This window comes from Antechinus flavipes, chromosome 3, assembly GCF_016432865.1.
Source record: "Antechinus flavipes isolate AdamAnt ecotype Samford, QLD, Australia chromosome 3, AdamAnt_v2, whole genome shotgun sequence".
Classification (NCBI taxonomy): Eukaryota; Metazoa; Chordata; class Mammalia; order Dasyuromorphia; family Dasyuridae; genus Antechinus; species Antechinus flavipes.
The window spans coordinates 151752075-151778223 of record NC_067400.1 but is presented as its reverse complement, the minus strand read 5'-3'; the positions used below and the strand labels follow the sequence as shown (position 1 = coordinate 151778223).

Sequence of the window (26149 nt, the reverse complement as noted above, 5' to 3'; positions counted from 1 at the left end):
AAGGTTTATTACATATCATAATGTACATGTACATACAGGTAACTGATATTATGAATTTAATATAACATGATTTCCTATTCTGAGGAATTCCTGGTACCAACTAACTTTAAAACTCACTTTTTCTCCATTTTTAGGAGAATGAAACATGTTCTTTACAAGTCTTAAGAATGGATAAAAATGCTTTTTATGAAGGCTATAGTAGTTCTCTCTTTATCACTAACTCCATGTTTCATGTCTCTTGCTAAGCAACTTTAGGCTTTGAATATAAAATGGAGTTCATAGAATCTTGGATTAAAAAGGATCTTAGTAACTTGCCATTCAATGTAAGAATTTTCTTAAGAAAGCCAGAAACATGATCAACCAGGCTTAGTTTAAATATCTCCACCGACTGGAATATCTTATAAGCAATCTGTAGCATTACTAAATAGCATCAATTGTTATAATTTTTTTTTCTTTTAACAAGATAAAGTGTGTAACTTCCACCAAACGAAATGAATTAGAGATTAGATCTAAATCCAACTGAAAATAGATAGAAAAAAGCCAAGGATGATCAAAAAAAGAAAAGTGAATTCATATAATCATCCTAGAGAAGAATGATTAAGTAAAGAAAAGGTATTTATAAAATAAATCAAAAGAATAAAAAAATAGAATATTTTCCCAAGCAAGAAGGCAATTCTGCAATAACTACAACCAGAACCAAGGAAAGAAAGCAGAATATTCAAAAGAAGCTCAAAAATCATAAGAAAGCCTAAAAGACTGCTAGGTGGTACAGTGGATAGAATACTAGAGATGGGTTTAAGAAGACCTGAGTTCAAATGTGGCTTAGTCACTTCTAAAGCATGTGATGTCGGGCAAGTCACTAAACCTCTGACTTTTCCCATTTTCTCAAATATAAAATTGGGGTAATAACAGCAGCTTGGACCACTCGGGGTTCTTGTGAGGATCAAATGAGAGTAATATTTTTGAAGTACTGAGTGGATGTATTAGATACTTAATACATGCTTTAAAAAAAGAATCTGAAGGAAAGAAGTTAAATCAGAGCTTTTACTGAATAATTAATGTAGAAAGAAGAAATTATAGAGATTGGGAAAAAATCTTTGTATAATCTATGTGATAAAGTTTGACACACAATTTAAAGGGAACTAACAAAAATACATTAAAAGCTGTTTTCTAGCCAAAAAATGGTCAAATGAAAAAGTTTTCTAAAGCAGTAAAAACTATGAAGAACTACTTGAAAAAAAATGTTCACAATCACAAATAATCAGACAAATGCATATTTGCACAATCAGGCATCACTGATTACAGACCAAGATAGCAAATATTGTAGCTAGTGCTGATTCTCTACTAATGGAACTAAGAAAAATTTCAATTTTCTCTCATTAGAATGCAAGCTCCTTGAAGGCATCCACCTGCATCCAGAAAGAGGACTGTCGGTACTGAATATGGATGACAATATAGTTTTTTCACTTTTTTTGTTGTTGTTTGTGTGCTTTTTATTTTTTTTTCTCATTTTTGCCTTTTTGACCCGATTTTTCTTGCACAGCATGATAAATGTAGAAATATGTATAGAAAAATTGTACATGTTGTACATATATTGGATTATTTGCTGCTTAGGGGAGATGGTGGGAGAAGGGAGAGAGAAAAATTTGGAACACAAGGTTTTGCAAGGGTGAATGTTGAAAACTATCTTTGCATATATTTTGAAAATAAAAATTTTTTTTTAAATATCATCAAGCACTTAAGAAATGTTTATGTTCTTTTTGTGTTAGCTAAAGACTAGAAATCAAGGGAATGTCCATCAATTGGGAATGATTGAACAAGTTGTAGCATATAATTATGACTGAATATTATATTATAAGAAATAACAAGCAGGATGATTTCAGAAAAACCTATAAAGACTTTTTTGAACTGCTGCAAAGTCAAGAGAACCAGAATAAAGTTGTATAGAGTAATAATAATATTGTTGAATGAAGAACTGTGAATGACTTAGCTATTTTCAGCAACAGAATGATCCAAGACAATTCCAAAATACTCACGATGAAGCATGCTATATGTCTCCAGAGAAAGAATTAATATTTTCTGAAAGCAGACTTTCAGAGGGCAGGGGAAGGATAGAATTTGGAGCTCAAAACTTAAAAAAAAAAATTCAAATGTTAAACTTCTTTTAACATGAATTGGAGGGAGGGGGAAGATACCATTAAAACAAAAAGAAATGCTTTCAAACTGACTGTTCCTAGAAAACAATTTCTAATTATGCAAGAAAAATTACAAAAATTTTTATACAGTAACTTCAATATTCTACTCCTGAGTATCTATGGAAGTTATTACCAGCAAGAAAAGATTTATACAGACAGAAACTTCTGTTTTCATAGCACAGTTTATGAAAACAAAAAGCTAGAAACAAAATATGTTCCAATGATTTAGCAAGGCTTAAACAAATTATGGGACAGCAGGGTAATTGGATGCCACTGTGCTGTAAGGAATTCGAAATAGGAATTCCAAAAAACACCAGTAGACTTGAATGAAATAATACAAACTGGAGAAAGGAGAATGAAAGATTAATAAAAAATGTAGAAATGTAAACAAAAATGCAGAAAAAATGTAAATAAAATCAACGCATAAGGGAACCAATAAATTAAAACCATCACCTATACACTGTCAAAAGAAGGCAAACGTCCTTATTTTCAAGGGAACAAAGTTTGTCAGATATAGTTTGAGGAATTGTTTGTTTTTTGAAGTGTAAGGCTGTTGTTATTCAGTCATTTTTACTTATGATTGATTTTTCATGATCCCATCTCTGGGGTTTTCTTGGCAAAGATACTAGAGTGGTTTATTATTTCCTTCTCCAGATCATTTAATAGTGAGGAAACTGAGGCAAACAGGATCGAGTGGCTTGCCCAGACTCTCACAGCTAGTGTCTGAAGCCAGATTTGAACTCAGAGAGATGAGTCTTCCTCACTTCAGACCTAACATTCTATTCCCTGTGCCTCCTTGTTGTCGAAACAAAGGCTAATCATGTATTATTTGATTATAAGGTTGGTTCTATTTGCTGTATCTTTTTTTTTTTTTTAATCTATTAGTCCTGCTGTGTGGAGCTAACTTGAACAATTACTTCATTTCCACATGAAAGGTATAATGAAAGCAACTCTTTTCCTAGATAAAAAATTCATAGAATTTTTCAACTGTTTCCTACATGATAGATTCTGGACTCTCTTACTCTCATCATTGTTCCCTTGAATAAACTTTCATTTATCAAAAGATGATTTCACATCTCTCTAAAATGCGGTGTTTCTAAAGAACATAGTACTCTGGTGAGCAATGACCAATAGAATCTTACTATCTCTGGTACTTTCTATTAAAGTCAATGAAAATCTTATTAGTTTGTTTTCAAGTAGTTGTTTCATATTGAATTTGAGTTTAAATACAATTCCTTTAGCTTTTTCAGATGAAATATATCAAGCAAGATTTCCAAACATCTTGTATATGTGCAAATCAAATATGTGATTTAAAAAAAATGTTAAATGTAGGATTTCATATTTATTGCTCCTGATATTTAATCTTGTTGGTTTTAGATCAGAGTTATTAACATTTAATGATATTTTTGCATCTAGAGTCTGTTATTCCAGTTTTGTATCACCTACAAATCTTCATGCAAGTCACTGATAACAATATACCAGTGGAAATCTTATTTAATTTATTTATCTTCATTCCTTCTAATTATAAAGCCCACTAACTTACCTTTCACCATATTATCCACATGGTACATGGAGTGGAGGGCCAGGTCTGAAGTTAGAAAGACCTGATTTCAAATCCAGCCTCAGACACTTAACTAGCTGTGTGGCCCTGGGCAAGTCACTTAAGCCTGTTTACCTAGTTTCCTCATCTATAAATGCTAATCTGTCTTCAGTGCTTTAGCCATAGCTGCTGCTGCTGCTTTCTTCAAATACTGGCCCCTGAATAGCCTCCATTTAAGAGGAATTTGCATTCTAACTTGTTTGAAGATAATCAGAAGCTATGAGGTGTTAAAAGTTCAACATTTAATTAAGATTGTCTTCCTAATGTATTCAGAAAAGTTAAAAAAAAAAGAGAAAGAATTCTGGATTGGACAAATGTCTAAAGAATTTTATTTCAGGAACAGATGCAAAGCTTATGTAGTTCATATTTCCCTATGTGAAGGGAAAGGAGTGCTAAGTATTTTATAGATATCTCATATAATCTCCACAACAACCTTAAGAGGTAGGTGTTATTATCCCCATTTTATAGGTGAGGAAGCTGAAGCAGACAGCTGTTAAGTGACCTGCCCAGAATCACACAGCTTGTTAGTAATTGAGGCCACATTTGAACTCAGGTTGATTCCAGGTTGACTCGATGCACTGTAGCACCTACTTACTTTTAGGTACTTATACAATCTATCCCTCATGAATGGGGGAACTTTCATATAGTCAAATAATGACTAATGTCAGTCATTTCCCAGAGTGACAGCCCCCTCCCCAATTGTTGTTTAGTCATTTCAGTTGTGTCTGACTCTCTATGACCTCATTTGGGGTTTACTTGGCAAAGATACTGGATTGATTTGTCATTTCCTTCTCCAGCTCATTTTACAGATGAGGAAATTGAGGCAAACAGGATTAAGGGACTTGCCCAGAGCCCAGAATACTACCAAATGCCCTATCATTGCTAAAGAAGCTACACTGTAAATAGATTCAGATGATCTATAATGGAGGAATCTATGTGCAGATTTAGTTTGAGAAAGAATTAAACACCTTGCTAAATCCAAAAAACATTTCTATAATGGAACTTTTGGTTTCCTCCATAGAGAGTGCAACATAGTGTATTTAGTCTACAATTTTTATTTCAACAGGCCAACAAGCATCAGATTAAACAGAATATAAAGATGTTGTGTTACATTAGTAGTCAAGGACATTATATTGCTGTAGTCTGAGAGCAAAAAGCCTAAAAAACTGACTCACTGCTAGCTGTGATGCTTTAGATCCTGCCAACAAAGCTGCAATCATCTAAGTCATATCTAGCAAGATTGTTACATATCCCAAAACTAATTTTCTATTGTAAAAAATACATATGCACCCAAAACTATAAATATTAAACATAAATTTTGATATTTAACTTTAAAAAATGATCTTTTTTGAGAACTCAATCTGGTACCAAGTCAGAGTCAATCATTTTACTCAGTTATGATTAAATATTTCCATTCAGCTAATTAGGGACATGATAAATAACTTCCCAGTTTGGTGAAAGAGAGATAAACAGACAAGGCTATCCTTACCAAAGGGCAAGTCTGTGCTCAATTTCCTTGAGAAAATTTGTATGAAATTTGTGCAAAGGTTCGAAGTTAGAGAAGATGAGACTTTTTAGTGTTTCAGGCATTGATTCATCCTTGCTCACTGCACTCTGAAACCACTGAAAGGAAAGAAAAAGAACAAAATTGTGAATATAAAGATTAAAGAATGAATTTTTAACTAAAATAGAATTAAAACTAAAATCAAATGAAATTACAAGCTAATACCAGCAGTCTACTATGGGATTTTTAATAAAGGTATATATAAATGTATATTCCCCATATGGATGGACACAGTATTATAGGTAGCTACAGCTTCTTCATATAAGGAGATCAAAATACTATTTCTATTTTGTTAGCTCTTTTCTAGATTTAAGATAATTTGTCAAAACTGGAGCAAACCTCTAAACAAGAATCTCCTCAAACCAATCTATACCTGGCTACATATGCTTCAAGCCACAATTTATGAAAGAGATACTTAGTTGCATGTACCCACCAATTGTATACTCTTTCTCATTTCTCACAAGGTTATTATTGTTGCTGAAGGAAAGCATTTTATAATCTTCAAAGTGATAAATATATTTAAGCATCTCAGAATGTTAGAATTGAGATGTAATTTAGCAGTCATCCAGCCAAATTCATTTTGGAAAAAGAATCCCTCCCTTTTGGAAAAAGAATATATCCTTCAAGTGATCATATCTATTCTTTGCTTAAGATCTCTAGTTGAAAAAGCCCAGTCCATGTTGGGACAGTGCCAATTATACAAAACTTTTCTTTCCATCAAACCTAAAGTACTATATGCAATGTTAATTAATCTTTCCATCTCCTCCTTTATCCAAATCATTGATAGAAATGGTATCCCCAGCACAGGGTCAACTTAAAGCCCCAGAAAGCTCAAAACTTATATCAACTGGTTGATCTAAAACACCTTGATGTTTGTGTGGTATGTTTTATGAGGCATCTGATCTGTCTTGTCATTGGTTAGAATGTTTAAAGAAAATAATTTTTAAGCCCAAATAAATGAAAGCATTGGACTGGATGACGTCTAAGATCTAAGACTTTTAGACCTCTTTCCAACCTGAATCAACCATTAATGACTACTCTTTTGAGTTTAAGCATTCAACCAATTTAAAATTCCAATAGCTGTATTATCACATAGAGCAATAATTCCTAACTCAGGACTTCTGAACTTTTTCAATAAAACTAGTTTTCTTTGTAAATGTTGTATTTTATTTTATACATTTAAAAACTTTATTTGAGAAAAGGTCCATAGGATTTACTAGACTTGTCACAAAAATGTCTATGAAACAAAAAAAGTTTAAGAATACTTTTATGCAGAGAACATCTTTTTCACAAGAATAGCATACTCTACTTAATCTTTGCTAATAAAATCCAGTTAAACTATACCTAAATTATTTTCCTGATCTACCAGTTTAGAAAAAAAGAATTAAGTAAAATCTGATTTTATCAAAGCCATCTTGAATCTTTGTGATTACCAGTTCTTTTCCAGATATTCAATAGGCATCCTTATACTAATCTATGTTAGAACTTTAATTATAATTCCTTTAGTTCTGATACACTAATTTAAAAAAATCTTTAACACCCGTGTCATGATTTGTGTCCTAAGGTTTATAAAAGGACAAATCCTACACTTTTGTTAAAAATGGCAGAATTCTAATTCAGCTAACCAAGAAACATAATGCTGCTCTGTACATATGAAATTACTTAGGTCATGAAGGATAGGCTAGTATTTCATGATAATAAATAAAAACTCAATAGCTCTTAAATAAACTCTGAAGTACCCAGAATTCTTTTTCTAAAATCCTGAGACTAAAATCGGTATCTTTAAAATTTAAGGAAAAGAAATTTAAGCAAAGAAGGCCAGAATCTGACTAGAATATTAATGGGAACTTTTTTCTGGGGGGAAGGAGGGGTAGATACTGCTGTCAGGATCTATTTTATTATCAAAGTTACAACGAGGTTTCCCATTCACCTCCAGGTCTCCCTCGAGTAAAAAGAAGTGACTACATTTTGACAACCAGCAAAACACAAAGTGTTCTGGATCAGTACACATCAGAAATAAAATGTTTAATTCATATTTCCAACACTACAGAATTTAATTGCTTCTTTTGCATTTTTAAGCCACAATTACTAAAATTATTTTGCAGAGTACATTCCAGACTAAACACACTACAGATGTCTAATCAGTCTCCAAGGACCATATTCCTTTTCTCTGTATGCAAAGAGTCCTTCATTACATGCACAGAATTTAAGAAAAGCCAACTTATTTTTTAATGATATAGTGCAGACACAGGTAAAGTATCACTAAAGAAAAAGTGAAGGCCCAAGAAAATGTTAAAAGTAAACATACTGAAGTGATGACTTCAAGGTCCTTTAGATAAGTCCTTTCAGTGGTCGATACTTCTTTAGCAATGAAATATGCTTTGTCAGTTGGAAATCTCTGTAAAATGAAAAACACATAGGTAAAAGAAACTAGATCTTAAAAGACAAATCTTAGAATGAAAATAGCTCTATTGATATTTCTAAGTCTATTATTTGTTTATCTGGGATAGTTGGTGCAAAGATTAAGTTCATATCTAGCTCCCTTTCTGAAAAGCTAGATCTAATTGGCAGATCAGAAACAGAAACTAGTACTATTTTTCCTCATTTTTATTTTACAAATTTAATTTTTTATAATTGAAAAATCTATTCTCTCTCACCCCCTCTTTGCCTCAAAAGTATAAAAGAAAAATAAAATCTTTGTAACAAATAGGCATAGATAAGGAAAACAATTTTAAGAAAGATATGTCTCAGTCTATACTCAGAATTCATCACCTCTCTGTCAGAAGGTAGGTAGCATATTTCATTGAGAGTCTGCAATTGGGATTAGACACTGCAATGATCAGAGTTTTTAAGTCTTTCATGTTCTTTGTCAACAATATTAATTGTTATTGTTCACTTTGTATATAAGTGTACCCAGATTTCTCTGAAATTAAACATTTCATTATTTCTTATAGCACAATAGTATTCCACTATATTTATGTGCTATAATTTGTTTAACCATTTTCTAATTGATTGGCATTTATTCCATGTCCAATTTTTTTTCCTCACAGCAAAAACTGCTAACAAGGTTGGCTTTTTGTCTTTTGCACACAGGCTTCCTTTTTCCTCTTTCTTTGATCTCTTTGGGATATAGGCTTAGTAGATGGAATCATTGGACAAAAGAATATGCACAAGTTAGTAAATCATTTCCCCTCATTATTAACATTATACAAATCAAAAAGAGTGTTGTGCCAAATAATAGAGAGAATTGTGAACTTGGAAAGGGAGATCAAAATTTGAATTCTAGCAATGACATTTACTAGGATTGTGGATAAGTTTAATTTATTAGTTTCAGTTCTGTTTTATATATATATATATATATATATATATTTTTAAAAGAGTAATAACATCTGCACTTTCCTATATTATAGTGGTCTGAGAAGGAAAGTACTTCATAAACCTTAAAGTGAGCTAATTAAAAAAAAATTTTTTTTAAAGCATCTCCTAAATACAAAATAGTTACTGAGTAATTTTATAGGTCAAAAAAATCCTACAATCTCAGTTTGCAAGTGAATTTTTTAAAAAAAAAGGCTAAGTTATCATGTGTTTTGTGGTTTGGAGGTGTGTTTTTTTAATTTCTTCCATGTTAAAAAGAATTCATTAACATGATGTAGTTTGTCTAACAAGAGCCCTGTCTTACCTCCCTAAAAAGAATGAAGGCATCTGGGAACAAGGACTCAGAAGAACAAATGAAATCCTTCATGTAATTAGTTTGCTTTGTAAAATATGTTCCTTTTCATGTTAGATCACTATTGGGGAAAAAAAACCTAAAAATGGAAGCAAAAGGCTAATTATCCAAGAAAAATATATGTGGGGGCTATGATATTGTCTAACCTTTTTCTCACATGCTTTTGCTCTATTTGTTTGATTATGTCTGTGTGTTTTTTAAAAGGTAGTACTCTAGTTTTATTGCTTAGATTTAACATTATTAGTTCAGTTTCAATGGGGATTTTTTCCTATGGGGAATAAACTAAGCCCTTTCAGAGTAAAAGTGAAAGATCTTTCTTATTTGTGGTTGGTTTATATCTCTTTATGATATTTAATATCTAAAAGTTTAGGATATTAAACTTAACTGCCACTGATTGCTATTTATTCACATAATTAAGTTTTTTTTCAAGAAAAGTGCACAAAAATTCAATTAAATAGTAAGCAAAAATAACAATCATGTTTCCTTTTGAGGAAAGAACAAAAGCTACATAGCTCTGTCTTTGCCGGACCACCAGCAGGGTTTTAAGAGCTGGAATGTGGTAATTGGTGGTTAAGGACCTCACAATTTTTAAAAAGTAACTGTTAAGTATGAGTTAAACAGGGAAAGTTGGCCAGCTGGTTATTCTTATCTGTTTTTTAATGATTCTCAGAGCAGACTAGAAGCCACTGTCTTTTTAAAAAACATAAGCTGTATGCTCCTTACTTCATCTTCCCTGCTCCCTTCCCCTCCTTAATATTCCCTTTTTGGGAAGGGAAGAAGCATAAAAATATTGCAGAGTCTAAGTAACTGAGATTATATTTCAGTCACAGCTTTCTCGACCTCAGGACCACAAGCACACCACCTGGTTCAGGAAAAAAACTTTACAAAATGGAAAATAAGTTGAGCAGGATACCTTTCTCCTGACTTCTTCCTCATCATCTGTCCTCGTACAGGTCTGGTCATTGAGTAGTGGGCTGACCAGTGGAGATGACTGCTTGGTATCAGGGCTCAAGTTTGGAGACAAATTCATGTTAGCTGCAGTTGGTCCTCCCTGCGAGTTGATTGACAGTTCTGAGAGATGAGGACTACCAGTCAGGGAGCCTGTTTGGGGATGGGAGATTTTAAACAACAACACCACCAAAATATTTCCTACAAGGACCTGATTCACTATTCTATAGTTTTATGACTGAGTAGTATTTGGGAAACTAAATGCTATTAGCCCCTTAATAAGCTCTGAATTACAGCTACCTATACAACTAAAGATACCAGAATGAGAACAAATGTCATATAACTAAACTTACAATAATTTAAGATAATGTATAATCTCACTGTTATCCCCACACTGTAACTAAAAAAAGTTTAAGATTATGATATATATAAAATAATATTCTGTTCTCTTGGGTACTATAATTACTCCTGAAAATTAATCCACAAAAATAGTGTATTTCACAAAGAGATGTGGGTAAATCATTAGGAAATAAACTATTCTAATAGAAATCTAAATTATTAATGCACTATTACATCATAGATAACACAAAAGGAAAGCAGCTAATTCTTCATTTCTACAAAGAAGGGAAGCAAGCTTAGAGTACCTGGTGGTGTCACTCCATGCTTCTCTCACTGTTTTGAGATAGAAACACTAGCATCACATTTACATGCAAAGCTCATCATTTTGTATGTGCAAAACTGGAGATCATGAGAAATTACCACAAATCCACTTTATGTGCAAAAAGTGACAGTCAATTCTCTGTACAGGGAGATACAGAATATTAAAAATTCTAAAAAAAAAAAAGTGTCTCTTAAAAGTCAGCCAGGTTACTGAATGTTTAAATGAAAAGCTTCTCCAAATATTCAATTTCCCTTTCTTTAATGTCTAATATGCCATAGCTTTAAAAGAAAAACTTAATTTAATCTGATTTCTCTTTTATAGTTTAAAATTGTCAAAAAGGAAGATGGTGATTTCAATGACTAACATTTGGTCATCAAAGTAAAAAAATTTAAATTATGGAAGTGACAATAATTAAAAGCAAAGAAAATATAAAGACTTATGTTTTGAAGATTGAATTGTCTGGCTTGCTGACTGTACGACATATAACTAAAGCCCATTGCAATAGCACAACCACAACAGCAATAAGATGTGAGAAATATAATCAGTTTCAGGGAGCACTTAAACGTGATCAATCTTTGACCTTTCATCTCTTGCTTGAGATTAGTTAATATTTACTTCATGATTATTGAAAACAACTACAATAAAAACTAGGCTGAGGAGGGTTAGCTCAGGTGATTTCAGCATTGTGCTAACAAAGGTAAAAAGTCATGGATGTGATCTTCATATCACTTCACAAAGAAAAAAACCAACAAGAAACTTTTCCCCAGCCTCAGCCAGCACCCCCTAATTAGCCCCAGACAGCTCTCTCACAAAGGCATCCTGTTCACCATCAGCAAGTATATGAAAAGCCACCACTTCTGGAAAAACAGATGACAGTATGTGTTCTATTGGTAATGATCTTTGTAGAGAAAGAACAGAAAAACAGTATTTTAAAAGGTAAATCAAAATGTTAACCACTTTTATAGCCACAGAGAACACACAAAAGACAATATAGTGTTATTTAGTTAGTACCCAGTTTCACCACACATCACCATGCCCAGTAAAATTCCAGAGAAAGGCCAGAGCTTGCTTCACAAATGTCAATTTTATTGACACTAGTACATAACTGAATACAATGATTGCAAAAGTATTGAAACTCATCATGTAGAAATGGTGAAACCAATTTAAAAGGCAATTTTTAAAAGAAGTACTATACTACTCTTTATAAATCATATAAGAAAAAAACATTATTACTCTAGATCTGATTTACAAGAGAAATTCTGGTACTTCCTCGGCCTGATATCAAAGATTACAAATGGTTTGAGCACTCATGAGTGACAATCTTGGGTGTGACTTTTTTTTAATCAGACCATAATTACCCAGAACACACATAAGTTTGGATTCAGCCCTTACATGGTCAATGGAAGAAGAGGTTCATATTCTGAGTAGCTGAGTTTTAAAGTATACCAGATAAAACAACAAGCAACTGTATAATGGATTTGTATTCATGACCGTTCATTTTTTTGTTCCCTGGTGTCTTGTGTCAGACAAGCACCAGCACAGTGATCACAGCAAGAAGACTAATTTGAATGGGGACTGGGCAAAAAGGAAAGCAATTGGTTGCTGGACCATGCCCAACTAACAAGCATGAAATACATAACCTCATTTGTTTGGAGGGGGAAAATAATGGTGACTAAATTCAAATACAACCACTACCACACCCACAGGAAGGAAAGAAACTATCCTTATAGAAGACTACTTGGGAAAGTTTCAACTAGAAATCTACTTGAGAATAAAAAAGTTTGAACTAGAAAAAAGGAGCACAGAAGACCAAAAGGACCAAGCTTATTGAGAAATATATGTGATTGTAAGAAAAAGAAAATGCCATTTAAAAGCAAACAGTCTGAATTAAGAAGAAATGCATTTGACTAGTTCAGAGATGGGCAATAATAGATGAAGGAAAATAAACTTCATTATAACCAGTATATTCATGACAGTATGGACAAATTCACTATTTTCAATTGACAGAACCTACTACATTTCACATGTACAATATACAATTTTCCACTCTTTGTGATGCTGGTTAAGTATCGACAATCTAATTAGATTTAGCAATTTGTTTTGCCTCAGACTAGCTTTAAATATTTATTAAATAAATATAAATATATATATGTGAGGGTGCAGGAAGTTTAAAACTGATGGAAAGAATGACATGGGACTTGTCAGACCAATAAATTATGAATTATTCTTGTCTGTAAATTTTAACAATCCTAAGAATTCTAAATACTAAGAACAAAGCCTAAGGCTTCCTGAAGGCCATATTTAAACCCATATAAAGTTATCAAGAAGAACTGGTTTTGGAGTTAAGACCTGAGTTTAATCCTCACTCTATTTCCTATTAGCTATGTTGACTTGGGCAAGTTATTTTTCATGGGTTTTAATTTCTTCTGCTAAAAAATGAAGGTCCTAGATTCGATTGCCACTGGTCCCTTCCATCTCTAGATGCATGATTCTATAATTACATAATGATAATATCTAACTCTTAAGGTTGGCCAGTTAGCTCTAAAAGTGCCAATAGAATCTTAAGGCACATTCTCAACCTGTAAGAAGGTATATCTTGAAGCATTTTAGAAAGTTGATACTTGTCACCAAAGTGGTAGAAGGAAAATCACACAATGATAATTAATCTGGAGGCTATTTACAATTCAGGCAAGCAGTAAAATATGCAGACAAAAGTAATGAATAATTTACTTAGCAGGTGGGTAATTAACTAGAATTCTACTTTGATATAAAATCTGACCAAACTGACGACATTTGGAGTAAATACAACTTAATTCTATACTCTTTGTGTATTCTCTGGAAATTGTAAAATAAAGTGACAGCAAGATGTTTAAAGTTACTAAGTTACCTACACAATACACTGAATAATTTTGTCACTTATTTTTCTCCTCAAATAGTCTGTTCTGAAGCATAGTTTTGAATAAGCTTGTTAAGGGTCTCCTAATCAAAAGTCTTAAAAGTAAATGTGTAATTTTACCAGCTCCTTTAAAAGTAAGTAAATATTATAGCAAAAGGAGTAAGATAGACAAGTGATGAGGTTATTATAAAATTAAATTATACACTTTGAGTTAGGGAGCTTTAGAAATGAATGGACATTTTTACAGTTTCTAGAAGTTGAGCTACAATTTTTTGAAACTTTCAGTCAGATAAGGGTTAATAGCTTTCAAATTCTTCTCATTTTTCCCAATGATTTCTCTTGGGACATTACTTTTTTTTCCCCTCCTCTTTAATGTGCCTCAAGAGATTGAGTGTTTAGCTGAAAGACATAACACTCACTGTCTCCATGGAATGGAAGCCCTTTCACATATAAAAAACCTCAAGGGAAACATTTCTAATAATTGCTTTTAAAATTCCTTTTAAACATACATATTTATTCCCCTGATACAGAGAATCAAGGGACTCCAAAATATCATAGCAATTGTATTTACTGCACTTTCCAATTTATTATGCAGCACAACAGCCAGTTGGACTCCTTCATTTTATTAATTTAAAACACACTCAATAATTCTGTTTTACTGGTAGCTCTAGGGAAAAGGAAATTTGCAGGGTCACACATTGGAGAAGCATGTCAGCATTTCCCCCCATAGCCTCTTAATCATGAGAACTACAATATATTTAGGGTGAGAGTTTATGATTAACAACCCTCATTTGGCTTCTATATACACTATGACTTTGTTTTCCGGTTTGGAAGTATGGGTTGTGCCCAAGCTGAACATTAAACAAGCAAAGTTTATGTCTTTAGTGCTATAATTCAAAGGATTGGGTTATTTTTTTTAAACAGGGAAAAACCAAAAATGTGAGATAGAATCTTGAGCAATTGTATTCTATTTCTTCTTAATGCTTTGTCACTGAGAAGATAGGAATGAAGTAATTTGTATTTTTAAATTGATATAAGTACTGCCTCCATCAATATGTAACCTATCCACACATTTGCAGATGTTTACAATTCACACAAAAAAAATAGAATGTTTTCTCAGTCTCTCTTTTGGAATATGTCAGAAATATTTTTAAAATTCTCTATGCCTTTTTCAGCACCTCAAATAAAGATGATTACATAATCAAAATCTGTTTAGCTGTTTTCAAAAAGCTACTTCTAAAACATTTTTGTCTTTCATATTTTCATCCTAAAACACCAGAGATCTTTATCTTTGAGTACTAAGACATTATTCAAAGGCACATAGAAGAAACACATTAAAACCATTTCTCCACCCTTTTTAAAAGGGATCTTTTGAGAGCTATAATAATTGCTTTCAAAAAGATTATAGTGAAATCTGTAGATTTAATCTGTCCCTGAAAATCACTTTTCTATGGAACTATTTCTAAGTAGGGTTTTCTTAAGCAGGCTTTACTACAGTTTAATGTCTAATAAGGCTTTCCTTGAATGACTATGTCAAACAGACCTTATGAATGGTTTTTTTTTTTAATTTAAACTATGAAGTTCTATGAGAAAAACTATTTTGCAGGATTACCAGTTTATTAAAAATGTTGACCTCTTCCTGTTAACATAAATAAGTTGCAAGAACAATGAAGCTGTCTATCTATAAAACCCTTTGAGAAAAGTTTCACCAACAGCTAAACATTTAGCTCTTAATGAAACAACTCAGAAAAGCAACAGAAACAAATTTTGCAGGAAAATAAAGAGATGCTATTAATGGAGAAAGTGTTTTGGATAATTAATGCACTACCCTACTCTGATACATGAGGAAGACAGGAAAGGAAAACCTCCTTTATTTGAACATGGTGGTGGTAGTGGTAGTGGTAGTGGTAGTGGTGGTGGTGGTGATGGTGGCAAGGTCATGAAATTAGGGAGAATAACACATCATACCAATGCAAAATATCTTGTACTTGGGACAAAGCTTCAGCCATCAGTGAGATAGAATAGTTAAACCATTGACAATTTTTACAGCAAAGATACCTGTTAGAACAAGTAAAAGCTTTCAGTTTAGATAACAAAAGATATTAATACCGTGCATACAATGTTACATGAGTTTGGCTGGACATGCTTAAAGAGTCACCAAGCTCAGTGTTATTGGGAGAAGCCAGCAACCCTTCAGGTGGTACAAATCCATGCTTTATTGATATACTGCAATATTAGGCAGTGAAAAAGATGAAATCAGACAGTGTTTGTTGCAGCTCGTTTACATTTAGGGTTAACTTACTGAGCTTTGGATCAAATCTAAAGGTCATTCTTATGCTTCCCCTTTCCTTTCCCTCCCTCTACCCCCTAAAAAATTTATGAAAAATAAAAGAGTGTAAATTTCTCTCACACTTAAATATCAGGAACTCACATAGTTAAAAACATGAGATCTGATCCTTTGTCTAACTAATCCCTTCTGTAAACAGCTGCCACAGATACTGTCAGTTTCAGCAAGATATCTTCCCACAACTACAGTGGTCCTGCTTGCTTCAAAATAAATCTTCAATTATGCAAATTTTAAAAAATCACAAGGTGTAAGAAAATTAAATATAAAAAAAGATACCCTCCAAATGGCAGCAGAAGCTAGATTTCTCTTTTTGTTTTACCCACCTCTAAGGAAATATGATTCAGAGCAGTAATACAGAGTTTTGGGGATACCATGATCATTATTTGAAGTGAACAGGGTCACTGTATGTGGGGAAAACAGGTATTCCAAGTACAAATAAGTATTCTGCAGTTAAAAAAAAAAAGACATCAGACAGCGCTCCAAACAATGCAAGAAACAGAAGGCACACCATGCTTTGAAGATAAAGACAAAAACATTGAAAAGATTTTCTCCCAGAGAGGTACATGCTGACAAAACAGTGCATACAATGGAACAACAAAATAAAAATGCTTTTTCTTAAATTTTATTAAACAAATGACAAAAATGAGAATGAAGTCCCCAGCATTTTCTATTTAAAATTAATTTGGTTTGTTAGAGATTTCTATTAAAAATATATTCTCTACACTGCCTTACATATACAAACAAAATTTTAAAACACAGAAAGGATTAATAATATACAGCCAAGCTTATGAAATTTGGTTAGTTTTCCCAAGTCAATTTCTCAGGAGGAAGAAGTGAGGGGGAAGGGGATTTATTAGGCCATCAGCCATTTTAAATGCTTACTGAGAAAGCAACAAGTTTGAGCTCTGAACTATGGAAGACCTACCTTTGATTTCACCATAAATCATCACAGGCAGAATGACAACTGCTTTCTTCTCACCAAGGAAATTTGAAACACATGAAAAGGAACTGTTAACCCACTTTATTGGACCAGAAAACTCTTATCCAGTGATTGTGAGCTCATGGGTTATCACTATGCCACTTCTCAGTCTATTACAAATGTTCATGTGGACTATTTATGCCTGACACCTTTAAAAGAGCCTTCTGAGCTTCTATTGGTCTGATCAACCACTTTGACTCCAATACAGTGATGTCATTTAAGTCCTCTTTGAGAATGGACAATAACTAATTCATACTTTATCAAAGACATTTTGCTTTTTCCTGCTTTAAAACTCACTGAAAAAAAAATCAATTCACACTGAAACAAAACCAGAATTTTAAACACGCTCAGGTTTATCCCCATAAGAGCCAATGATTTTACATAGAAGTTGTGAGGGTTTTTTCCTTTTAAATTTCTCTTCCCTGCCTGTTATATATTCAATTAAAGTGACTAAGTTGACCTCCTTAACATTCTGAAGGGATCACATCTAGCATAGGGGAGTTACTACCCTTGTAACAGTAACTCAGCAACATCAATTTGGCTACTTCATGGAGGTCACTTCCCAAATATATCAATTTATCAATACCCATTTTTACTTCACTGGTCCATGCTCTTAATCCTCAATAATTTGTAATATAATATTGTGGTTCCAAACCACATTGCAAAGTTATTTTCCAAAGAATTCTCTTAATATTCACAGGGTTAAGTGAGTTAACTTGAAACATACTTTTGGGAATAAAATTATATAAGATGCCTTCCCCATTCAGAATTTCCAACAAAATTTCAGCAAAATGAAGAAATCCTGAGGCTTATTAGAGGACTAGTACCTCAAACTTGGGTTAAGTCATACTTAGGAACTCTACCTTGTTTTTAAAGATTTTTAAGAAAAAAAAAGTCATTGAGATTCCCTAGGATGTTTGATAAATTTTATTGTTGGCTATTTTTCATATGGTGACTTTGTGCTAAAGCTAAAATACATTTTCTTTTAGATCCTTAGTAAAGCTGATCAACTTTTGATGCAAGACTATTTTTGAAACCTGTAAATTTCTTCCCTAATCTTATATATGTAATAATAGATATAATATATACTTTTTTACAGAACAGCTTCTTAGAAATATACCTTTTTCAGAATAGTACATTTTTATCCTATATCAGATTGCTTGCAATCTTGGGGAGGAGGGAAGTAAAAGAAAGAAGGAGAAAAATTTAGAACTCAAAAATCTTACAAAAATGAATGTTGAAAGCCATCTTTACATATATTTGGAAAAATAAAATATTATTTAAAATTTTTTAAAAAGAAATATGCCTTTTTCATTGGTATAAGGAGCGGAAATGTTCTCACTTCCTAGACATTTTAAAAAATTATTTAGGAATCCCATGAATTAGGGCAGCTAGGTGGTGCAGTGGATAGAGCACCAGCCCTGAAGTCAGGAGGATATGATTTCAAACCTGGGCTCAAGACACTTAATACTTCCCTAGCTGTGTGATCCTGGGCAAGTCACTTAACCCTAATTGCCTCAGGGGAAAAAAGAGTTTGATGGGCCTTGGCAATAGCTCCTGGGAGAATACAAGCAGCAAATATAAATGTATGAAAAGTGACCACAATATACTTATATATAAATCTGTCCTTAGGTACTTTAAATATCAAATGATTGAAGACATGTATTCCTAATGAGAAATAAAGAGTGTATTATCTGATTTTTTTTTTTTTTTAAGAAGAAACCTTGAAGCAGTGTCAAGCAATTATTCAAGGAACCAATTGGAACCCAGTACTAAAGTTGCTCTAATCTAATTGTTTTCTATAACAGGTGAACTTTTTATTTCATTCTTAACATCAAGAACCACCAGTATAACTTTCCTCCCTGGTTCAGTAAAGTAGAAATGGGAAAATAAATAGGAGAGGCAAAAAATTAAAATAATTATAGTCTGAGTATATGAGTATTTAATTAACTCTACTAGCCAAATATCCAGAGTAGTGAGAAGTATGACTTAATGATGAGATTTGGCCTAGATTAGTGGGAAGTATGATTTAATGATGAGATTTGGCTTGTTTTAGGTAATATTCCATCTAGATTATCCTTTTATTTCATTCTTTTTTCTGTGCAATTGTGCAATTGCAATTGTGCAAATCACAAGCTAATTTTGCATTGCCAACATTTCTCTGTGTCCCTTTGCCAGAAAAAAATAATCAAAGAAACTTATATTTCTTTTTTTAAAAAGTTCAAATTTCTTTATTATGTGATATATTAACACTGACCTAAAAAAAAAAAAAACAACCTATGTCAATCTTAAGTATAGGCCAATGTCAAGAAAAATATTTAAGTGCTCACTCTGAGTATTACATTTCACTCAATTTAACAGAAGCACATGGAATCAAACCAAGGAGAAAATACACTGCCAGCGTATGTTTTAATGCTGCCAGGGTAAACTACTCTAATCTCCAAGTGTACCTAATAGCATATTCAGGAGTAATTCTCCTTTTGTGCATAGCTAACTTAACTCAATGGAACACCATTAGGAAATACACATTTTCAGAGAACTCTTTTGTAATGTACAAACCTACAAGCTTCATATTAAATTAGTGGGAAGTACACATATGTACAGTTTATCCACTGTGTGACATACAGTTTACTAGTAAGAGAAATGGGGACTTCAAGACTACATTCTATTTGAATTGTACTCTATGATTGATTTACTTCCATATACAGATTACATGACTGAATATATTCACATTTTTTAAATCAATACAACTGATCAGGAAGAAAAACAGACTTGTGCTATTAGATAATAAAAAAGCTATATAAAGTTAAGGAAAAAGAATACTAGACTTGCTGTCAGAGGATAGGAGTTCAAATTCCAGCTGTAACTAGCTGACTGATCTCAGACAAGGTATTGAACTTCTTCAGGCTTCAGTTTCCCCACTTCTAAAATGAGGAGATGAGGAGAGGTTTAGAAAACCTGGAAACTCTCTTTTAGCTCTAAATCTATAATGTTGATAAAAATGGTATCTGCATAAATCATATTTGTAAAGAATAACTCAAAGTTCATTACTATTAGACAAATGACAGGAAAAATTTGAAGGAGAGTGAGACAATCCTTTTCTTTGGAAAAGTATCCCTCTTGGGGGAAATCCAAGAATTCTTAAGAATGATATCACTGACTTAAATAGATTGAAGTACATAGGCACAAAACATTTTCATGAAAGAAAACATAAATTAAATTCAGCTTGCAAACACTGAAAGAAAAGGAAAGAATTTAGTTAATCTAAAACTTAATCTATACAATCGCACAGTAATCTGCCAAAAAGTAAAAAAAAAAAAAAAAAAAAAAAACTTCAAGTAGTTGTTTGGCCCCACAAAAAATATTTTGATTTTTCATTAAACCACTAGACTGTTTCAGTATCATATAGACACCACCTCAGTACCATGCATCATCACTTTCAGTACAGGGGGAGTGGAGTGGCCAATAAACTACAAGCTAACATAAGGCGTAAGGAGTAAGCCTTGAAGTAATTCTGAATTCCTTATTAATGAATATTACTTGCAGTCTTCTAGAGTAATTCTTAGGAGAAACTACCAATGAATTAAAATATTAGTAAATTATGAGTTACAGGTCAAAATTTTTAGAAAAATTATATCTGGCAGAAAATTAGGACTGCTACTGCATTTGTCGTGGGAAAATTCTCAATCATGTTAAAATACACAATAATTTCGTAGGGAAAACATTCTAACAAGTAGTTATTTTAAAAATGCAAACACAACCAGTAAGATAGACCTGGAAGTATATAAAAATGGTGCTCTCTACAACTATGCAAATGTTGGCTGAAGCTAGGAAATGAAAATTGGATTTCTGTGTGCTTTGTGGAAAGAAAAAGCATATCACATGTTGCTTCTCCTATAATTGCTCTGTCTTTTCTCTCATTCTCTATGAGTGTAATATGTTGGATTTGAAGCCATTCTTGAGAGGAAAATTTGAATGATTCTTATTTTAAATGGCAGAGGTAATTTATCACAGCTCAATGGCTTAGAGTCCTGGCAAATCCCCAAATTCCCATCGAATATCTAGGAAAGAATCTGGCCCACAGACTGCCTTTAATTAAATGTCTGTCTAATCACACAACTTCAATAGCATACAGATGATTGTCATAGAGGGTTGGAATTGCTCACTTCAAGTTATGGAACTCATTAAGTACATTTCTTCACACTGAAATAATTTCTTAAGGCTTCATTCAGCCTTAAGGGAAAAAAAACTAAACAACAAAAACATTTTGCAGTCTAAATATCTTTGCAATATTATCCAACAAAAGAAAAGGAAAATTCTAATTATTAAGCAAGTGGGTAAAACTACCCAAGCCTTCTATATTAAAATATGATGTTTTATATGGTTAAGCCTTAAAACCATTAACTCCTAGGGCAACTGTGATATATTGGTCATTCAAAGGGTTATTTTGATCACAGAGTAACAGGCTATAAAGATCATAGCTCATACATAGCCTTAAAGAAAGTGGACAACAGTTAGTCCATCTGACAAGAACCATTGTTTGGCATCTGAGTATATTCTTAACATCATTCTACCTTACTGCAGAATTTACTTTATACATATGTGTGCTTATATTCCACACAATCAGATTCTGTAGGATGAAGTGAAAGGTGTTTAGAGGATGGAAAGTTTCAGGGTTGGGGGAGGCATGAAGAGTCCAAAGGATGTACTTACAGAATCCCTCTTTTATCCTATGTTATGTACCATTTATAATATAAAAAGTAGGGCAATTATTTGTTTAACTGGGCTATAAAGGTGTTTGGAATAATTCTCTGATTAGTGCTTAAAAGCATTTATATTATGTTTTAATGTAAGACAGGATTCCTTCTACAAATAATAGCATCCACTATGTTTTTGACTTCTAAGAACTAACTATTGTGCCTTTAAAAACTTTATGCCTAGGAACTGTTGACTGAAAATTAACGATACCAACATTACTCCTTTCAGAAACAGTAAAGAAGTAGGAGTAGGTAACCTTCACAGATGTCATCCTCTGGTGTCTTATTTTGTAGTAAAGGCAACCTAGGATTTCCAGAGGCTACACATGTGCCACGACAGATTTGGAAAGGCTCCAAGTACAGACCAGGGATGATCCCCAAACCTAAGGCTAAGCTCAGCTACACTGAGGCAGCTTAATACTTTATTGATCACCAGGTGATCACAATTTCAGCCATGACAATTAGTTTCCACCTTTGTCACTATAGAGAGCATTTCCATCAAATAAATCACAAGCACTTAAAGTCCTGAAGTTTATAGAGTAAAAGCACCAATCTTGGTTACCACACAATAGAAAGAAGAAAACTGCTTAAATGCCACTGAAAAGGTAGACAGTTTTGTCTTCACAGATGTGATCTATGCTAGAACTAAGCACTTCTTTTCTAAAATACTTCTTATCAAGCTACTTCTGAGAAAAGGAAAACTGGATGCCATTTGCCTTCGAAAATTCATCTCTGGCATTTATATACTGTACAAGATTTTAGTTAATTTGACTACTTATTTTAGAAAGATATTATGTAGTATCAACTGAAGAAAAGAACTGAGGGTATAGATATGAACAATGGAGCCTAAAGACAGAGAATCCACAGGTTGCTACACCTGGCTTCATTTAATCACTTGAATGCAATTAAGAGCATTCATTTGACCTCAATCTCTAAGTAAAAAAACAATGGCATCTGCAAGAAAACTTTCACTTTAACAAGATCTAACAGCCTTACCTCTAAATAATCACAATAAAAGAATAAGATATTCTTACCTTTATCAGTCAACTATATGGAAATTCTAAATCATTCAGATATAATATTCATCCATAAGAAAACACTCCAAATTGAAATATTTAGATAAATTAAAAAGAAAAAACTCATTTCTATAAAGTACCATATACATATAAATATATATATGTATAAATAAAATGCAAAGAGCCTCATCTGGAAGTTAAGACAGTTGAATTTCTAATTCTGGTTCTGTTCTTAATTAGTCACCTGCATCTAGGCAAGTCACTTATGTTTTCTAGGCATCATTTTTCTTATCTGTTTAATATGAAAGTTGAATTAGGTGACCACTAAAGATACTCTCAAATCTAAAATTCAGAAACTCTATGAAATATTTGTTAAATCTATAAAAATAAAAAATCCCTAAGTATGCCAATAGGACAAACATCTCTCAAACTCATCAAGAATCAAGTTAAATGTTACATCACCTTTTTTGACTCAATAAGAAAACAGAAGTTTTCCAGAACCACCAAAAATTAGTCTGTATTAAAACTGATTAAGTTTTAAGAATATTTAAAATAGACTGATCAACATCCATGTGGGCAGATCATTATTTATGGTTCACTTATGGTCAACCAATATTTTTACTGAGCTTATATTACTGCCAAATTCTACTTAAGTTAGCCAAATATATTCAACTCTTCCTACAATATAACGTCACAAAATGATTACAGTAAGGCCACTGGCAGGGATTTCACAGTTGCAACCCAGTTCAACATTTTGGTGGTTAATTAATAGCTACAAAATGTGTTCCATGATTCACATTAGTACTAAATGTAGCAAGAGTAAAATAAAAGGCATGAGAACATTACTGTGCTATGTCTCCAACTCCTACATGTATATGTACCAAAGAACTTAAAGGTCTAGCGTTTTGCACTGAAAAGAAAGAAATGGAAATCTGACTAAAAATGGACTTTTTGAAGGAAAGACAAGACTCTTCACTCTATATACTAAAACATTAATTCAGAAAAAAGGCAACAACATAAAGGGGGCAACTTTAAAATAAATTAACCATTATCAACTATAAGTTCATGTCTATGTACATTATTTTATGGTCAGAAAAAGACCAAAGTTATTTTTTAGCAAAAATGGGAACATATAAAATATAATTAAAAAAACAAAGCAAAACAAAACAGAGGTAACTGCAGGAAAATATTGTCCTGTGTCATACCCTGTTCAGAGATAATCTAATCTATTGGTCAACATTTAACACAAGTCAATAATTTTTTCTTTCACATACAGATTATGAGGACCAGAGTTTCCCAGGATTACTAGTTTCTTCCACTAACTACTTAGAAACTAACCCTGTTTAAGTTATAGTTAATGGACATTATGCTGATTTTTAATTTAGACAAGCCCTGGAGAGAAACCCAGTCAAATAAATTCTTCCCACCAAAATGTGCATTATTTTTGACTGACGTTTCACCAAGATTTGATTATAAATAACAAATAACTTATATTTAGCCTAGAATTAAGTTTCATCCCTACCCCTTTTTATGAGGCACTAAAAAGTGGATCTCCTCTTAAGGAGTCAAGTAAAGCCAGTATGCCTTCCTGTAATTTATACTAGCCCAAGCACTCAATCAACATGACAATCTACTTAAAATGATAGGATCTACATGAATATTTTCTGCATAACACAACCCACTTACAAGTTATATTAAATTGATTATGGTTTTCTTTTTGCTATCTACCATCAAAAAAAAAAAAAAAAGAAAGCAGTAATAGGCATATTGTGATGATCCATTATTGTCATTTCTTTTATCTACCTGGTCAAACAAATATTGAAGAAAGCTATACTATAGAATCATTTGACTTTTTTTTCATTAAGAACTTAAAAGTATCATGTATACTATCTAAAATTTTGTTCTTAACAGAACTTTTTTTCTTTCTAATGGTGTGAAAAACGAATGAGTCATCAGAGTGGAGGCCCCAAGCTCAATTCAGGATCTGTGATCCCAGACTCTTAGTGGCTAAAAATGAGCGTACCATCCTCATCATTAAGACACTCATGCACAACCCCCTACTCAGTTTCTTCATCAAGCTGCAGACTACCAAAGGAATGCTTGTTCCTAGGTAAGGGAGGGGAATTCAGCACAACAGGGTTACCAAACATGAGGGGCTGGTTGAAGGGGCTTACTATTTCAGGATCTGAATCACTCGATTCAGTCCCACTACTGGTGGAGCCCTCTGCTATTTGGATGGTTGCCATACGGTCTATCATAGCATTGGCACACCCAACCTTCTTATTTGGACCAAGAACAGCTACACCATTCGCCAATGCTTTGCCTTCTGAACAAGCCATTTTGGTAGCAAGCTCTCCCTTTCCATAGTTTTCTATTCTGCTTTCTTCCCTTGGGGTTGAGACTATGTGGCTAAGGATGAATGGATCTGTTTCTGATTTATTAAATGCACTAGAGACATTTTTTAAGTGTGGCCTCTGCAAGATAGGGGAATGGTTTCCATAATGAAGATGTCTGTTTGAGACAATGTCCTCTTCTATAATTGTATTTCTATAGTCATGCCCATTTTCCGAGACATAGCCCTGAGACCCAGTTCTATCCCAACTCAAATTAGGACTTGATCCTCTGCTACTAGGAGACAATGGAATGGCAAGAGGACTACGGTTACCAGACCCCCTAAACATTTCATCCACTAAGAGCTATGTCTTTGAAGTCTGGGGCTCCCACTACTATAAAAGGTTATGTCTTCTAAATCATCATCAATGTACTCTCTGGAAATGGGCTGGGAAGACTTCCAAGAGTTGGGGGACTCCCTGTGCCTAAGCTTATTCCAGTTTTCATCTCTAGAGAGCATATAAACACCACTGGTCAAATCACCCTCATGATTGTCATTTGTTGGGGAATGCGACTGAGTTACTGGTTCTCTTAGAAGGTCATATTCACTATCTACATCACTGCAGTCAATGAAAGGAATGGAGGTGCTGCTGCCCCGAGCAGCCCTCGATGCTGGACCTGTGCTTGGCTGCTGCGACTGAGGATTACTCGGCCGTGTTCTATCCTTAACGACCTCCTCCTCTTCCTCCATCGTTGCCATCACAACACCATCAGCCCGTCCGCCATCCTTAGGACTCTTTTTCAGAGAAGGGCTCCTGTGCTGCCCAGATTCCTCAGCAGAAATGTTCATTTCTTTCCCTTGGTGACCACTTTGACCCCCCGGTGAATCAGCACCATCTCCATAGGTAAAACTTGAACTCTGTAGTGGAAAGGGAGGGTAAGCAGTAAAATAGAGATAAGGAGAAGAAGGAGAGAAAATAAGATTGGGTTTGGACTTCTTGACTGATTTATTTCCCAGAGTCCAAATGAATGAAATATCATTAAAACTACATTTCTAGGGGCTTTTTGTTTTGTTTAATTTTAATTGAAGAAAAAAAGGTTGGGGAGAAGGGTAAGACCAGACCTGTG

At 33.2% G+C, this 26149-nt stretch overlaps 1 protein-coding gene across 1 annotated transcript in view; it reads right to left on the bottom strand.

The window, feature by feature from the left end:
* FARP1 (FERM, ARH/RhoGEF and pleckstrin domain protein 1) overlaps positions 1-26149 on the bottom strand; it is a 299358-nt gene that overhangs the window by 44874 nt on the left and 228335 nt on the right. The window contains exons 13-16 of the mRNA XM_051984043.1: positions 25700-25940; positions 10000-10187; positions 7668-7757; positions 5285-5418 (exon numbers count right to left, since the gene is read on the bottom strand). Coding sequence (XP_051840003.1) covers positions 5285-5418; positions 7668-7757; positions 10000-10187; positions 25700-25940 — 653 coding nt within the window. The remainder of the gene's footprint in view (positions 1-5284; positions 5419-7667; positions 7758-9999; positions 10188-25699; positions 25941-26149) is intronic.